The sequence below is a fragment of the Malaclemys terrapin genome, chromosome 13 (assembly GCF_027887155.1).
Source record: "Malaclemys terrapin pileata isolate rMalTer1 chromosome 13, rMalTer1.hap1, whole genome shotgun sequence".
Taxonomy (NCBI): Eukaryota; Metazoa; Chordata; order Testudines; family Emydidae; genus Malaclemys; species Malaclemys terrapin.
Genome location: NC_071517.1, coordinates 25,853,910 through 25,871,713, shown reverse-complemented (window position 1 = coordinate 25,871,713; position 17,804 = coordinate 25,853,910). Strand labels below are relative to the sequence as shown.

The window sequence follows — 17,804 nt, the reverse complement described above, 5'->3', positions numbered from 1 at the left end:
AATTCCAATGGATCTCGTGAATTAATGGCAGTCCTGGGAAGTTCTTTCCTTGAGCTAGGTCTGATTCCCTCCTTTGTGGAACACCTAGAATATTTGGAGTAGAGCTGGACAGACCATTTCTCCTTCATGCTTGGTCTCAGTGATACCTTGGCTGGCAAGCAGACACAATCAATTAGAGATGAGTAAAGTCCACCAAAATAGCTTCTGATTACCAGATTAGGACAGCTTGGTTACGGGTGATCGCCATCTTCCAGGAGGATGTGGGCTCCTGTGTAATCCAGTGGGCATATGCATTCTCTTTGATGTTCCAAACATGCATTTCTCCCTTTTTATCATAACTTTCACTTCCCTGTAGATTAAAGAAGATAAAATGATTCTCTGGTAGCTGTTGGCCTTGCTTCAGGAGAGCTTCCTTAGCTGTTTAGCCAAAGTACTTCGTAGATCTGAAATAGTCAGGGCAGACACAACCATTTTAAATGGACCCAACATTTAAAGTCTGTCACAATAGTACTAGACTTAGGGGACTATAGAGCATTGATACATTTGATGGTCAGTCACCTCCTCAATCCCATGACATATTTGAGGGTTGCCTTCAAAATACATGTCATGTTTGGTGTTGTACTAGGATCTTTCAGTTAGTCTTGCTATGGTCTCTCTTGTGGTCACTGAAGTAGTTGTGATAAATGCAGCCTTCTGGATAGGCAATCCCCCTTTTCTCTCCTAGCTGGATGATTCCCTTGCTTCAGACCTATCCTCTTCTGCAGCAGATACCAATGTGTTACTTTCAGGATCATGTTTTCCTCCAAAGTTGCACTGAATTTCAGAATTAGCCAAGAAGTGTCATTACCTAAACTTCTTCTACACCCTGCTCAAACGGAGAAACCAATGCAACCTAGAGCTTTTAGGTTCCGTAGCACTTAGCTTGAGTCCCTGAAAGAACCTTTTTTGTTAAGAGTGTAAGAAAAGTCACAAGGGCTACGTTAGCAAAATGGCTTTAAGAGCAATTGTAACAGATAAATTTAGTTTTAGGGCGTTTGCAGATGATGAGCTGAGCAAAGGCATGCATTTGTTTCTGAACGTTGTTGGTCATTGCTTTATTTGTATGTACGGGTATTTGAGTGATCATTTTCTGTCTGTCCTCCCCATAGCCCTTAGTAAGGGGTACAACCCAGAACCCATCAATGCTGAAAGAGTGGATCCTAGTCATGGGAAAGGGAAATTTCTTACCTGGAATGCTTGTGAGAGGCTCTAATCTAGAGCCTGATCACACAGTGTACAGTAATAGTTAGCCTTGAGCTCTTCTGTTAGCTGCAGAGATCTATCTGGAAATAAAAGGGAAGGATATAGTGTGCCCAAGGCATAAAAAAGTATTCAGTAGTGGATGGGCTGATTCACCTTGACTGACAGGTCTAAATGGGAATGGCCACCACTCCTAGATTGGTGGATCCAAGACACACTAGTTTTGTGGTAAGAAATTCTCCTTTATCAGAGCCAAGAGGAAGCTATGTGATGGTGATCAATGTGGTGAATCTATGCAGTCTGAGTGTTATTAATATTCAGTTATTTTGTTAGTAAAATTGATTCCAATGATTGGTGTTTTTAACATTACAACTGAAAATAATATTTCCATTGTTTTAAGAAAATAAAAGGCATACAATATAATGCATTAACAGTAACAGTGCAGCTCAAAGATCTTCAAATGCAAGAACTGCTTTGCTCCATTTGAAGAGAAGTGCATTAGTTAGGCTTAATGGGGAAGAAAAATATAACATGCACTAATTTCTTATGCTAGCCATGCCAAAGGCAGTATGTCTAGATGAGTATATGTTTTACGTTATTGTGTCATGTGATAACAGCACCATGTTTTCCTGTCATTTTCACAACTCTTTTCCTGGCTGAAGTGATACACAAGCAACACTGGGTAGTAATCACATTGTCCCGTTCACTTTCAAAAGGAGAGAAGCGGACCTCATCCAGAAACTTTCCAGCAGGCTACAGTAAGCTTAACTGTCTGTTAGCCATTGTCAAATATTTTCCATGTCAGCAAAAATGGCATCTATAAAGTATTGAAATTTGTCTCAGCAATACCATGCCATTCCATGAGTTATTTCTATGTAATGATATTATCACATTTCAGTATCATTTTTTAAATATATATATTTATTCTCCTTATTCTTATGTTGATTCTTAATGATGTGTTATGTCTCTGTTTTCTGTTCCCTCACTGATAGCTGGCAGTGGCTCAGGAGGAAGGGTTATTAAATTAGCTAGCTCTAACATTTTCATATTACTCTAAAATGCTTTAATCCAACACCAGTCTAGATGGTGAATCCTTTGTAGACTGGGCAAGTGTGTTACTGTCTGGCTGCATGTTTCACTCCAAACAAAAATGAGTTTGGTGTTCTGGGGATCTATACATAAGGCCAGATTCTAGTGTGAGTTACGCCACTGTGAATCAGGAGGACTCAATTGTCTTGGAGATGGTAATTCGGAATCTGAGTTACACCGGTGTAAACTGAGGGAAGAATCTATCTAGTTAATCAAATAAACTCCAAACAAAATGTTGGAGCTTCTGAAGGCCCGATTCAAGCCTCATTTAAGTCAGTGGGAGTCTTTTTGTGGATTTGAATGGGTGTTGGATTGAACTGCAAGAGCTGCAGATACATTCTGTACAGTTTTCCATGCATTGCTGAGATCTGTACTTTGAATAATGTTGGTGGAGTATAGAAAGCCAAAACAAGCCTCAGTTGAGCTTCTGCCATTTCTTCAAGATGAAAGTGAGGGACCTGGCCTTTGTTTTTTTTGCTTTGAGTTTTACTGACTGAGGGATGCTGAATGGAATTAATTCCTTCTTTTAAAGCTTTTGATGAATCTCTTCATAGATAGTGATTGGTTCTAGACACATGGCATCAAATAGAATGTGAGAATAAATAGCAGAAAGACTTACAAATGAGCAAGTAGAAGCAAAACCACTACATTCTGTGACCTCTGCCTGGGGCAAAAATCCCTATTAACTTGTTGGCTTGCTCAGTGTAAGGAAGATATTGTTCTCAGGACTCTGTTTAAACCTCACTAGGGAATTGACATTTTCAGGCCACTTGAAATAACTCTGCAGGATTGCTACTGGAGGTTTTCCCCTGCCATGAAATACAAAACATGGCTACTGTTTTATTAATGTTAGTTAGCCTCCAGGGTGTACAGATTGCTCAGCAAAGAAAGCTACATTTAAACAGAAAGCCTATAGAAATGCCACACTAGCTAATGGACTCAGTGCAAACTGATCAGCCAGAATCATAAACCTGCTTTTACTTAAGAAGTGTGAACAGTGCTGGTGCTTTGAGTTTACTTTTGGTCACTAATTTGGCTTATCAGCACATTGTCCACAAATTGGCTTCTGAAATGCCATTGTGAACAGCATCTTTTTACCAGGCTTGCGGAGAAGTAGAATGTGTGTATTTCTACTAACCTCTGTGCAGTTAGTGACTTCCTTCAGAAATCCTGCATTAGACCAATTTGTGAGACATAATTTATCTGTCAAGCTCTTTAAAATCATGAAGCACAGTCTTATAAAATCATAGAACCATAGGGTTAGAAGGATCGGCAAGAGTCATCTAGTCCAGTGGTTTGCAAAGTTATTTGATCGCGCCGCCCTTCTTTGTGTCTGTAGTAGTTTATGCCTCCCCATAGGCACCCAACCAGTAGCTGCCGCTCTCCGGCCACCCAACTCTGAAGGCAGAGCGGTGGGTGGTGGCTGCTAGCGGGTGCCCCTCTCTGAAGGCAACGATGCCACCAGCAGCAGTGCAGAAGTAAGGGCGGCATGGTATGGTATTGCCACCCTTATTTCTCTGCTGCTGTTGACAGCAGTGCTGCCTTCAGAGCTGGGCGGCCGGAGATCAGCAGCTGCTGGCTGGACACCCAGCTCTGAAAGCAGTGCTGCCTCCATACCACTCTCGCTTTTGTGTTGCTGCTGGAGGTGGCACTGCCATCAGTGCTGGGCATCCAGCCAGCAGGCATAGCTCTCCAGCTGCTCTGCTCTGAATGTGTGCAGCAAGTTTTTTCTTTCCCCTTAAAGCTTCTTCCGGTTCCGCAGAATACTTTCCGTGCCCCCCAGTTTGAGAACGTCTAATCTAGTCGCACCCCCGCCAAGATGCAGGATTTGTTGTGTCTAAACCATCCAAGATGGTTGGCTATCCAGCCTCCTTTTGAAAACTTCCAGTGAAGGAGCTTCCATGACCTCCCTAGGCAGTCTGTTCCATTGTCCTACTGTTCTTACAGTTAGGAAGTTTTTCCTGAGATTTAATCTAAATCTGCCATGCTGTAGTTTGAACCCATTGCCTCTTGTCCTACCCTCTGTGGTAAGAGAGAACAACTTTTCTACTTTTTAATGGCAGCTTTTCAAGTATTTGAAGAGCACTATCATGTGCCCCCTTAATCTCCTCTTTTCCAAACTAAACATACCGAATTCCTTCAGCCTTTGCTCATATGGCTTGCATTCCATCCCTTTGATCATCGTTGGCACTCACCTCTGCATCCTTCCCAGTGTCTCTATATCCTTTCTATACATTGGTGACCAAAGCTGGACACAGTACTCCAGCTGAGGCCTAACCAGTGATGAGTAGAGCTGTACTGTCACCTCCCGTGACTTGCATGCGATGCCTTTGCTAATGCAACCTAAAATTGTATTTCCTTTTTTTGCAGCAGTATTACATTGCTGATCCATGTTGAGGTTGTGATCCACCACAACACCCAGATCCTTCTCAGCAGAGCTCCTGCCAAGCCAGTTATCACTCATTCTGTATTTGTCCAACTGATTTTTCTTCCCTAAGTGTAACACCTTACATTTGTTTTTGTTGAATTTCATTTTCTTGTCTATAGCCCAGTTCTCCAATTTATCAAGATCCCTTTGAATATTAGCTCTATCCTCCAAAGTGTTTGCAACCCCCTTGGCCCTCAGCTTTGTGTCATCTACAAATTTGATCAATATGCTCTCTATTTCTACATCCAGGTCATTAGTAAAGATGTTAAAAAACACAGGACCCAGAACAGATCCCTGTGGAACCCCATTTGAGACCTCCCTCCAATTTGATGATTCCATTAATAGTTACTCTTTGTTTGCAGTTGTTTAACCAATTATGTATCCATTTAACATTAGTTCTGTGAAGCCCACATTTCTCCAGCTTACTTATCAGAATTTCATGTGGGACTGTGTCGAAAGCCTTGCTGAAGTCCAGGTATATTATGTCTACTGCATTCCGCCTATCTACTAAACCAGTTACCCTGTCAAAGAAGGAAATCAAGCTGGTTCTTAGTAAATCTATGCTGGCTGCTAGTGATCACCCCTTCATTCCCCAGGTATTCACAAATTGAATATTTTATACATCGCTCTAGTAGCTTCACAGCTGTAGAGGTCAAGCTGACTGGTCTATAGTTCCCAGGGTCCTCCTTTCCCCCCCTTTTTAAAGATGGGCACCACGTTAGCTCTTCTACAGTCTTCCGGGACCTCTCCTGTCATCCACAAGTGAGCAAATATTATTGCCAGTGGCTCCAAGATTTCTTCAGTTAATACCATCAGCACCTTGGGGGGAATAGCATCAGGCCCCGCTGACTTGAATTCATTCAGATTAGTCAGAATATCTCTGACACATTTTTTACTTACCCTGGTCTGCATCCCTTCCCTTTTATTGTCTATAGGAACTTCACTTGTTGTCTGGTCACATGTTATTTTTTTGAGAAGATTGAAGCAAATTAGGCATTGGGCAGCTCTGCTTTTCAATCATCTTCCATTACCAGCTCACCTTCTCCATTGAGCATCATCCTTGGTCTTTCTTTTCTGCTGACATATTTGTAGAACCCCTTGTTGTTGTTGCTAACATTTCTTGCCAGTTATATGCTCCCACCACAACATTTCATCCCTTCCCTTTTAGGTTTCTTTGCTCTGATACCCACAGCAACAGAAAGGAGCTCACTGAAGATTCACATACTTGTGTATGCCACCTTTTTGGCCTGGCCTTGCTCCATTATGTAGGGCCTTAGTGCTGTCACATAATCTTCAGGTTTGCCTGAAATTACCCCTCCACCTCTCTGCTTACCCCTCATAGGACTTCTTGCCAATGCCAAAGAAATGCTTGTTTTTAAAAGTTTCAACATTCCTACTGCTAAGATACTAATGGTAGAGTTTAATTACTGCAATACAATGAATTTATGCCTGTCCAAAAACATGTACATAGTTTTATTAGGACTGTCAAGTGATTAAAAAAATAATCACGATTAATAACATGATTTAAAAAAATTAATCGTGTGATTAATCATGCAGTTAAACCGTAATAGAATACCATTTATTTAAATATTTTTGGATGTTTTGCACATTTTCAAATATATTGATTTCAGTTATAAAACAGAATACAAAGTGTACAGTGCTAACTTTATTTTTGGTTACAAATATTTGCTCTGTAAAAAAGAAGCAAAAGAAATAGTATTTCAGTTCACCTAATACAAGTATTGTAGTGCATGCAATCTCTTTATCATGAATGTTGAACTTACAAATGTAGAATTATGAAAAAAAAAAAAAAAACACATTCAAAAATAAAACAATATGAAACTCAGTCCTACTTCTTGTTCAACCAGTCGCTCAGACAAACAAGTTTGTTTACCTTTGCAGGAGATAATGCTGCCTGCTTTTTGTTTATGTCACCTAAAAGTGAGAACAGGCATCCACATCACTGTTGTAGCCAGTATAACAAGATATTTATGTGCCAGATGCGCTAAAGATTCATATGGCCCTTCATGCTTCAACCACCATTCCAGGGGACATGCGTCCATGCTGATGACGGGTTCTGCTCGATAACGATCCAAAGCAGTTTGGACTGACATGTTCATTTTCATTATCTGAGTCAGATGTCACCAGCAGAAGGTTGATTTTCTTTTTTGGTGGTTTGGGTTCTGTAGTTTCAGCATTGAACCGTTGCTCTTTAAAGACTTCTGAAAGCATGCTCCAGACCTTGTCCCTCTCAGATTTTGGAAGGCATTTTAGATGCTTAAACCTTGGGTTGAGTGCTGTAGTTATCTTTAGAAATCTCACATTGGTACCTTCTTTGCGTTTTGTCAAATCTACAGTGAAAGTTTACTTAAAATGAACAACATGTGCTAGGTCATCATCCGAGATTGCCATAACATGAAATATATGGCAGAATGTGGGTAAAACACAGAGCAGGAGACATACAATTCTCCCCCAAGAAGTTGAGTCACAAATTTAATTAACGCATTTTTTGTTTAATGAACATCATCAGCATAGAAACATGTTCTCTGGAATGGTGTCCGAAGCATGAAGAGGCATATGAATGTTTACTTTATGTGGCACGTAAATACCTTGTAATGCTGGCTACAAAAATGCCATATGAATGCCTGTTCTCACTTTCAGGTGACATTATAAATAAGAAGCGGGCGGCATTATCTCCCGTAAATGTGAACAAATTTGTTTGTCTTAGCGATTGACTGAAAAGAAGAAGTAGGACTGAGTGGACTTTTAGGCTCTAAGGTTTTACATCGTTTTGTTTTTGAGTGCAGTTATGTAACAAAAAATAATCTACATTTGTAAATTGTACTTTCACGATAAAGAGATTGCACTACAGTACTTGTATGAGGTAAACTGAAAAATACCATCTCTTTTTATCATTTTTACAGTGCAGATATTTGTTATAATAATAATATAAAGTGAGCACTGCATACTTTGTATTCTGTGTTGTAATTGAAATCAATATATTTGAAAATATAGACAAATATCCAAAAATATTTAATACATTTCAATTGGTATTCTATTATTGTTTAGCAGTGCAATTAAAACAGTGATTAATCACAATTAATTTTTTTTAGTTAATTGCGTGAGTTAACTGCGATTAATTGATGACCCTAGTGTTTATGGTTATTTTTCAGTAGAGTTTTGGAATCTTGTAGGCTTATTAGACTTGCCAAGCTTCCTGTGTGGATCTAGCTCACCAAGCTAGCAATTAGCAAACTTCATGTTCTGAATTTGTGTGACACTGTCCTTGGCCCTGAACAGTGGTGCCTGGTTCCAGCAGTCCTTGTGGCTAATGCCAAGCTGGATCCATGAACATTTTTTCCTTCTGTCAAAGGGCAACTGTTGCGAAGAATAAATGCCTTGCTTGGTGTTCCTAATCCCTGGAATATAAATGCTGTGACAAAGCAAAGTAACCATTTGGAGAAAGGTCTATAAATTGGCATCTTACAAATGCAGTGATCCATATAGCACTAGCTGTCTTATCTGTTCAAGGCCCATGGGACTCCCAAGCCTCTGATAGTTTTGGATTAACATTCTAGACCGGGATTTTCAAAGGCACTAAAGGGAGTTAGAAGCCCAAATTCCAGTGAATTCAATGGGAACTCAACTCCAAAAAACCCTGGACTCCTTTAAAAATCCCATCCATAATTATTTGAGGCTGAGAATATTAAGCTAACCCCTTGTGTGTGGGTATTAAAAGTGATAGTACTAATAAATCTCTTTCCCCCACCCCCCGAAGTCCATCTTGGGGCATCCCTGGGATTCAGCTTGATCTTATGAGGGTTATATGCCCAGCATGGAAATGGCTTTTTACCCACATTCCTGGCCTGATACACGTTGATTGCCTCCTCAGAAAGCAGAAATGGATAGGGGAAGAGAAAGCTGACATATTATGACCTAAAAAGTCTATAAAGATTCTTATATATCACTAAACACAAGTGATTGAAATCCAGCCTCTAGCAGTGAAGCTGGAATCTGGCATTAACTACTTCTGACCTTCTCATCTGACCTTCACATTGCTCTCTAGAGTTACTCTTGTTATTTTAATTCTGAATTCACTGTGTTGGCTTTGTAGGGCAGACTTTAAGGATGCTGGCTGTAAGTGCTTGTCCACATTAGGGCTTTTTGCACTGATATAGCTATAATAGAACATACCCTATTGTAGATGCACTGACCTGGAATTAAATGGGGTTTGCACTTATCCTGGTTTCACACCAGTGCACTCCCATATTACACAAGTGCAATGCATCTACTCAGGGGTATGCACTTGTGTGCAGCTACACTGGTGTAGAGGTCCCTGCATTAGACAAGTCCTAAATTACCTTTCCACTGAAGAAATCACTATAAAAATCAAAATGCTGACAGGAATGTTTGAGCTCCAGACTGTGCTTCTTATAGGAAAATGGCAATATTTACTTTGAAGAGCTTCACTACATGAACAAAGTCTGTATTAAAACATGTGCCACTCTGTTAAACATGTCCTTTGGCCAAATGACCATTTCACGTGGGCATCTGAACAGGTGACTAAAAATATGATCAAGATTGTTAGTGGCATTTCACTAGGACTACAGCAAATTGCTTTCATGTTTATAGTTCCATGGAGCACCTCTACTTCTTGCTACCATCCTCACACCTGCAATCCCCTCTGTAGGGAGAAAGGCATTGCTAAAACTTCTTACCCCCACCCCCATGCTTGTGTCTTCCCCCTGCCACTGCAGGGACAGTGGCACAGTTTGCTAAAGCAGAACAGGAACCTCATTTTCCATTTTGTAGGAAAATCTGTGAGTTTGAATTCCTTTCCTATTCCGGAAAGGAATGAAAACAAAAAATTTTGAAATTTGCCTCAAAACAAAATTCTGGGGAAAAAAAAGAATTTGAAGTCAATCGAAGCATTTGTTGTTTAAAAAATTGAAATGTTTCATTCCAGTGCCCACATCTAAATTTTTGAATATTATAAAATAAATTTAAAAATAAAAAGTGATTTCAAACAGAAAATGGAAATGTTCTGTTGTGAAAATGTCGAAATGGAACATTTTGACTTATTGACCTTCCCCCGGAAGCAAAATTTTGACATAATTGACACGTTTCTGCTAAATGTTTTGCTTTCAACGAATTGGCATTTTCCAGCAGGAAAAAATTCCATCAGAAAATTTCCAGACTCTGCAGCAGCAGGGCTCCATCAGCAGGATTTGGTGTCACCACTGTGCATGTCTGCCTTCCAGTCCTTCCTGCTACTGCTCTGGCTGAGAAGACATGAGCAGGAGGGGCCATTTCCTAGCACCTTTCAAAGCAGCAGTTCACACCTACTAGCTTCTTCCAGCAAACGCAGAACCATTTTCAGATTACTGTCAAATCAAAATGTGCTAGCAGCAAGGAAGGCTCTAACTCTCATCACCCAGCTCCCAAGGTAAATTGTCTTTATGTTCAGCAGAGGCAGGTGGCAAAGTCTAAGGTGAGGTTTCTTCTGTTCTGTTCTTCTGTTAGTTTCTTTGAATTATTTTCACCTGCTCTTGTCTTCTGTTTCCTTTTTTCATTCCTTGCTTTTAGTTAAGTACATTCCATACAGAATCTATGTTATTGCAGTGTTTTATTTTGAGGAATTTAATACACAGAAATCAAGGAAGGCCAAGAACAGATAAGGTCTCTGCAGATTTTTGTATTCTTAATGTTTGTGCCATCATCAGCATGACAACCCTTGAATTGTGTTTAACTGCAAGGGTTTCAGAGGGTTTAGGTGGGAAGTAGCAGAGTGAGGGAGTCAGAATAGGAAAGCAATAACAGGGGAAGGGGAGCAGCAGCATCACAAAAAGTTGCTGAGAGAAAAATAGTGCTCACTGTTCAGTGAGATTCTTCTTCCATTGGGTCCAAAGAATGCAAATGTCCAAGGACCAAGAAGTGCAACACCAATGTTTCATAAAGAAGCTAGAACACAGCAGATGAGGTCATTTAAGCCTTAGTTGTTCCAGTAAATGGTACTTTGGGCCTGACCTTGCTGCCCACAAAGACCAATCTTCCAATGAAGCCCGAAGGGGTAGGCCTACCCAGCTGCTGGGAGCATGAATCTCAGCCTGGATCAACAATCACTTGCACTTGTGGGGCTCGGGCCAGCACGCTTAAAATAGCTGTGTAAACTTGGCTTTGATGTTCAGACCTGACCTGGAGTTCAGGCTCTGAAGCCAACCTCTGTCCCTAGGCTTCAGAGCCCAAGCGCCAACCCAAGTCAGAATGTTCATTTTTCTATTTTTTTGCACGCTAGCATGAGCCCCCTAACATAAGTCTGTCAACCCGGGCTGCAAGACTTGCTCCCATAAGCTGTGTAGACATACCCAAGGAGTTCAGGAGTGGGCCCATAGTAATATCAAAGTATGTGTCATGTACAGCAGCTGACTGATAGATGTTCTATTGTATTTATCAGCTGGAATACACTATAGTATGTTTATTCCTTTGGCTAGTTAACTTGAGAAACTTGGAGCATTGGATCAAAAGTCTATTCCTCATTATCGCTCATTTTACCAAATCCTGGAATTTTCAGCTGCTTGATCAATTGCTCGAATGGAATGGTCAGTATCCAGGTGACTAGTCTGACAGAGTCTCCTTGGCTTTCACAAATGCCTATCTGATATAATGCCTCCATAACACTGGAGGGTTGTGGTGTGAACGACCTTTTGATTAATGTGACTTTAAAGCAGGAAGCCCAGTCTCCAGGCATAGCTTATAACCAAGGAAGTGTTAATCAGCAGATGAACGCATGAGAAACACTGGAGACTTTTGCAATTGGTTTAAGGTAAACACTATTATTTACTAGGAATAAAGTGTAGAAAATACACATATGTTTTCTATTAAATCAATGTTAACAAAATTTGCAACAGATAATAGGAAGCGCCTTAAAACAACTGTGGAATTCTGTAACTTCTGTCACAAACTATGGGCATCATCCTGCACTCCTTACACAGACAAGTTCATATTGAGGGCTATGGGAGCTCTCTGTGCCCGAGGACTCTGGGCTCAGGCACTTTGTCAAGAAACATTTGGTCTGGCAGCTTCTGGTTTCTTGAGTAATAGTCAATTTGCATTATATTTTATATTAAAAATGGCTCTTCAATGCCTTTTTTCAACTAGATGAAGTGATTATGCACTATTTGAAATAAGTTACAGTTTTCATTAAGATCAACAAGCTCTTCATAAACCTGCTAATACAAACAGGAGATTTAGTTTGATTTCTGTTCAACATGAGCAATACAAGTAAGACAGGTAGTGACCAGCAAGTGCATTGCTGCAGGGGAGGTAACATGCATAGCTTTGTGTACATGGGACTAGGAGTGCTCTAAAGAATCTTGGTTCTGCATGCTATACCAAGTCCTGCTACAAGCCTGATATATTTTTATGCACAATAGAAAATAGCCATGTAAATGAGAGTAATTAGAATGAATCAAATCTAAGACATATATTAAGCCTTAAGCTGCAGTTAAGACATATAGCTAATTAAAGCTGTGACCAAATGTATTTCTTTGTTGATTTAACATTCTCCCTCAACCCTGCATCCCCAACTAGAATCCTCCCTGGAATCACATTGTTGCTGTAGCCTATGTGCACCCCTCTCTTTCAATGTTTAATCAAGTGCTGCTGAAAAGAGAAAGTTACAAACTATTTAAAATGTGGAAAAATTGCTTCCCAATATTTTTGACAGAGAGAGACTGAGAACACACAGCATTGAATCATCAGGAAAATTGAAGATTTCCCCTGAACAGCATTGGGATTTTACTGCAGAGGACTTGAAAGACCTTGGAGAAATTGGACGAGGAGCTTATGGTTCTGTCAACAAAATGGTCCACAAACCAAGTGGGCAAATTATGGCAGTTAAAGTAGGTGATGCCCATAATTGTGTTTGTACTTCAGTTCATTAAGGATGGAACGTGATGGAGAATTAATGTTCATCCGTCTGTCACCGTCTACTGTTCTGTTCTTTTTATCTCCAGTATAAAGGGTACTTGTGCTGAAAACACTGTGTGTAATGGGCATATCTGTCAAGTGAATTGTGAAGGTCTTATATCTTGCTTGTGCACTTTAAAAAACTGCCTCTGCCTCTCAGGAAGCAACTGCTGCAAGGGATCGGATGGCTCTGGAGACTGGTAATGGGATATGAGGCCTTTCACCTGCTAATCACTGGTTCAAATCCAGCCTAGGTTGGTAGTAAGCACAAATTAACATCCAATGGCAACTTGGTGTCCTTTGTGAAATGAGTTAGTGACTAAAGACTGGTTCCAACTGGACATCTATCCATGCTGCAGCAATTGACAGCCTCACCAGAGAGGGCAGGAAATGAGTGGGCATGTGTTTAGAGAGCATACTGCTCTCTCACTCTCACCATGATGTGGAAGCACAGAGTGCCTCCTCTGCTGACCCAGTTCTGGAAACACAGACGATATAAGCCTCCAGGGCTGTCCATTTGATACTTTATACCAGCACCAAACTCATGTTTTGTTTTGTTTTTTTTTAAATCTTGTTTTCCTAGCTCTTGTGTAACAAAATAATCTTTGTCTTTGCTTTAAAACTGCACGTGTTGGGGATTTTTGATTAGTCACTTGATGGTCCAGTTCGAGGTGAGATGGGCAGTGGATGTTGTTTCACTCTGGAAGTGATGAATTCTCTCTTCTTTGCTTTTGCTGTGTAACAGTTAATGATATCTGCCTCTTAAATCTAGTTACAGGTACAAAATAGTGACACATGCTCCACTGGCTTCACTGGAAGAGTAGAAGTGAGCTCTGAACCCAAACTACCTAGAAATACGTGTCACTCTCTTTAGTGGTCTCTCTCGCCGAACACTGTCTAAGTGGGTCTGGACATGTTAATTCCCAGTGGGTTCATGTACTGGTTGGAGCCAGTTTGGGGATGTGTTGCAACCCTCTTGCTAGCAGCCATTCTATATGATAGAGAGGCGGATAAGACCCCGTTGCCCAAGATTTGTGTATGTGCTGCCCCTGGGAACAACTAAAATGCTCTTGGAGTCTCCAGCATCACTCCTCTTTCCTCTTACTTCCCCCAGCAACGTGGCACCCTCCTTCCAGCAGACGGGTGTGATCAGTTACGCCTTTTGGAGTTGTTGGGATTGGCATAGCAGAATGATGCCCGGTACCTTTCCCGACTCAGGTACAGAGCTTGCTGCTGCTGCAGCACTCCCAGCCTCACCAAGCCCAGTGAGTGGGAGATGGAAGGAGCCACTGGAGAACGCTATGAGGCACTCCTTACCATTGGGCTCAGCTGGTGGGCTGTGCCACATTTCTCAAGGCAAGGAGCCTTGAGGTTGAAGTTGTTTAGGATTAGCTTTCCCCACAAAGCCGATCCTGAGCTAGCTGCTGGGGCGTGCACTGGACATGGCTTTCTCTGATTTCTGTGACTGTTGCTCTTTGGGCAGTCCGGGAGGTGGGTCAGTCTCTTGACCCTATTGTCCCCCATGGGCACCTGGTGCTCCGTGATGGGTCACCACTGGGTTATCCCTCCTCTCCTTCCTCGCACAGAGAGAGGCTCCTCTCTCTCTAGCTCACAGTGTGTCACCAGCAATTGACTCCGTTCCAACTCCCAGTGTCTTGCCTCTGCTTGAAGAAGCAGGCGGTGTGGTTCTCTAAGCCTCTCCACTTTCTGTCTGCTGGCAGGAGCTTTCCCCACTATATTTGGGTTTTTCTTCCTCTGCTTGGTGTCCCCCTTGGCAGGAAGCGGATTTTTGAGAACAGGAAACTGGTATTTAAAGAGAAAACATGGCAGTGCAGCAGGCCCAGCTAGGATTAAAGAACTCCTGCACATGCCCAGCCGCACAGTAGTGTGCTACTTTACAGCAGGGTGGCAGGAAGCAGAGAGTGAAATTCAGCAGCAGGAGCTGGCTTTGCAGACTCTCCAAGCCAGCTGTTCCTAGCTGCTTGGTGCTTCAGGCCAAGGTGAAGCATCGACTCCAACAGCAGTGATGTGGCAGACAAGCTTTCAGCTGTGCGGGCTGGTCATTCAGCAGCAGAACATAACATTTTGGAAGTAACAAGGCAGAGACCAGTGGCTGTTGTCTTCTGTTCTGACTGGGGTGAAATAAAGTTCCCAGGAATGTGTCTGTAAATGGTGGATTCTCTGTGACTTTAAGTCTTTAAACCATGATTTGAGGACTTCAATAACTCAGCCAGAGTTGAGTCGTCTATTACAGGAGTGGGTGGGTGGGCTGCAATGTGCAGTGGGTCAGACGAGATGATCATGATGGTCCCTTCTGACTTCAAAGTCTGTGAGAGGCTGGTAGTTAGAGGGGCAGGAAAAATCCACGGTGCAGGACCCAGTCCCCCCATCCCTTTCAGGCTGACATGGTAACCACTTTTGCCCCACTTGTTCCAGGAAGGGCCATAGCCAGTTCTGATTATGGTAGCTATCTTGAACCCCCGTCCCCTCAGTGGATCTCTCTGACCTCCAGGCCAGGTCTGACTCCTACAGGCTAGAAACAAACCACAATTTTTAAAAAATGAACGAACAAACCGAGTTTCCCTAGTCCAGTGATTCAGCTTCCCCATATTTACTCCCTGTTCTCTTACATTTGGGCACTATGGGGATTGGGCACTGAGCCTGTTCTCCTCTCAGCTTCCCTCAGATAGGTCATTTGTGCAGCATAGTCTTGCCTTCCATTTTCTACTTCTTTCACTGGCTTTTCCTCAGAGAGTCAGCGGAGTGGTGCAGCCCATATTACTAGCCTCCTGGTGCCTGTAAGCCCACTGTTCCCCTGGTGTCTCAAGTTTAGCCTACCTCAGTCTTCCATTTTACCACTGCTTTCTCTGATTCTTCTTTTTCGCAGGATGCAACAAAGTGGTCTAGCCCATACTGCTAGCACATCAGTGTCAGCAGAGCTCCTGTTTTCTGTTTGGCCTTCCTTAGGTAGCCACACCTGCTGCTGCCAGCCTGCATGTGCCAGTACCCACCAAAATAGCTCGTATCTGCAGGCAGAGGTACTATTAAGTTTTTGTTTTTTTAGTTTCCTTTCATGCTTGCTAGTTTGGCTTGGCCAACCATTTTATCGAGCCTGGAAGCAGCTTTCATCTAAGTATTACTGCCGAGGCTGTCTAGTTGCTCACACCATCAGCCTGTCAGTTTCAATGGACAATCTAAAAGGCTGTGATCCTACACTAAAATGTCAGCATTAAGGGAGGATTGTGCACCATTTTGTTGCACAGCTGTAAAAACACTGCAGCAAGGCTTTAAAGCTCACAGAGCATTACTGCATGTGCAAAGGACTTCAGCATGAGTGCTCATGCCCAGCTCTGCTTCCCTCTCTTTCCCTTATGATCCTCTGCATGTATATGTTTAAAAGTAAATAAAAAATATAAATGTGTCTCTCCAAGGGGCATGGCAGAGCCTGGGACAGTAGCAAAGCAGTAGCTGCAGAAGCAGCAGTCTTTAAAACTGTGAGGCTGGGTAGCTTAGTACATTGGGGGGGGAGCGGGGTGTTGTTCTACCATTTCTGAGGGGGTTAGTTCAAACCTTCACTATGATGCCTTTGTGTACCTTGATCAAAGGAAAAAAGTAGCATCCCAAGTGGGTAACTGGAAGAGGGGGTGAAGGGGAAAATAAGAGAAATACCATAACAAACAAAAACATGCACCTTGGGCTTCTCCATTTTTCCCTCTTAGAAGAGAGCTTTCTAGAATCAGGAAACCAATTATCTTCTGCACCACTGAGGGAGCCCTGGTAGGCCGCAGTCAATTCCAGGTCAGTGGTTGTCCCAGGAAGCTCATCAGAACAAATTCCTAGAGTTGCAAGCCGTTAGGAAGGTGAGCTCTCTATCCATAAGCCTCCCTCTTGATTTGTCTAGCACAGTGGTCTCCAAAGTGGGGTGCGTGCACCATAGGGCAAGAGGATCATTGGGGGTGTGCAGCAGGAGAAGTGCCTTTTTTTTTTCTTCTTCGGCAGTTTGGGCGGGAATCTGAGCTGCTTTTTTTTTTTTTTTTGCTTTGGCAAAAATGGTAGAGCCGGCATGGCGGGGGTGCAGGCTCAAAATTTTTTTACTGATAGGGGTGCGCGATCAAAAAAGTTTGGAGCCCACTGGTCTAGTGTATCGTCCAGCCATTAGCTCATGTTATACCCTTCGGCGCTAGATTGAAGAACTCATTATTAAATATTTGTTCTCCATATAGGTACTTATAAACTGTAATCACGTCATCCCTTAATCTTCTCTTTGTTAAACTAAATGATTGAGTTCTTTGAGTGACTATAAGGCATGTTCTAATCCTTTCGTCAATCTCATGGCTCTTCTCTGAATCCCAATTCATCATCATCCTTGAATTGTGGACACCGGAATGGGACACAGTATTCTAGCAGAAGTCGCACCAGTGCCAAATACAGAGATAAAATAACCTCTTCACTTCTACTTGAGATTCCACCGTTTTTACATTCAAGGACTGCATTAGCCCTTTTTGCCACAGCATTGTATTAGCTGATTATCCACCAGGATCCCCCAAGTCTTTTTCAGTCTCTCAGCTTCCCAGGATAGAGTTCCCCAGCCTAGTAAGGGTAGCTTACATTCGTTGTTCCTAGATGTATGTATTTACATTTGGCTGTAATAAAATACATATATTGTTTGCTTGTGCCCAGTTTACCTAGTGATCCAAATCTCTCTGTATCGATGACCTGCCTTTTTCATTACTTACCATTCCCCCAATTTTTGTGTCATCTGCAAATTTTATCCTTGATGATTTTATGTTTTCTTTCATTTCTTAAAAAAAATGTTAAATTGCGTTGGGCCAAGAACCAGTCCTGCAGAACACCACTAGAAACATACCTGTTGGATGATTATTTCCCATTTACAGTAACATTTTGAGGCTTATCAGTTAGCCAGTTTAAATCAATGTATTGTGTGTCATGTAAATTTTATATCTTTCTATTATTTTTATCAAAATGTCATGCGGTACCAAGTCAAATATTACATCAACATTATTATCTTTATCAACCAAACTTGTAAACCCATTGACTGGCATTAGTTATGTTGCCCTTC

General features: G+C 41.9%; 1 protein-coding gene across 8 annotated transcripts in view; it reads left to right on the top strand.

Moving 5' to 3' along the window:
• MAP2K4 (mitogen-activated protein kinase kinase 4) overlaps positions 1-17,804 on the top strand; it is a 168,962-nt gene that overhangs the window by 94,557 nt on the left and 56,601 nt on the right. For 5 of the 8 annotated variants that reach the window (XM_054047059.1, XM_054047060.1, XM_054047058.1 and 2 more), the window contains 2 exons: positions 1,902-1,997; positions 12,483-12,657. In XM_054047059.1, the coding sequence (XP_053903034.1) occupies positions 1,902-1,997; positions 12,483-12,657 (271 nt within the window). The remainder of the gene's footprint in view (positions 1-1,901; positions 1,998-12,482; positions 12,658-17,804) is intronic. The other 3 variants (XM_054047064.1, XM_054047066.1, XM_054047061.1) reach the window with 2 other exon arrangements.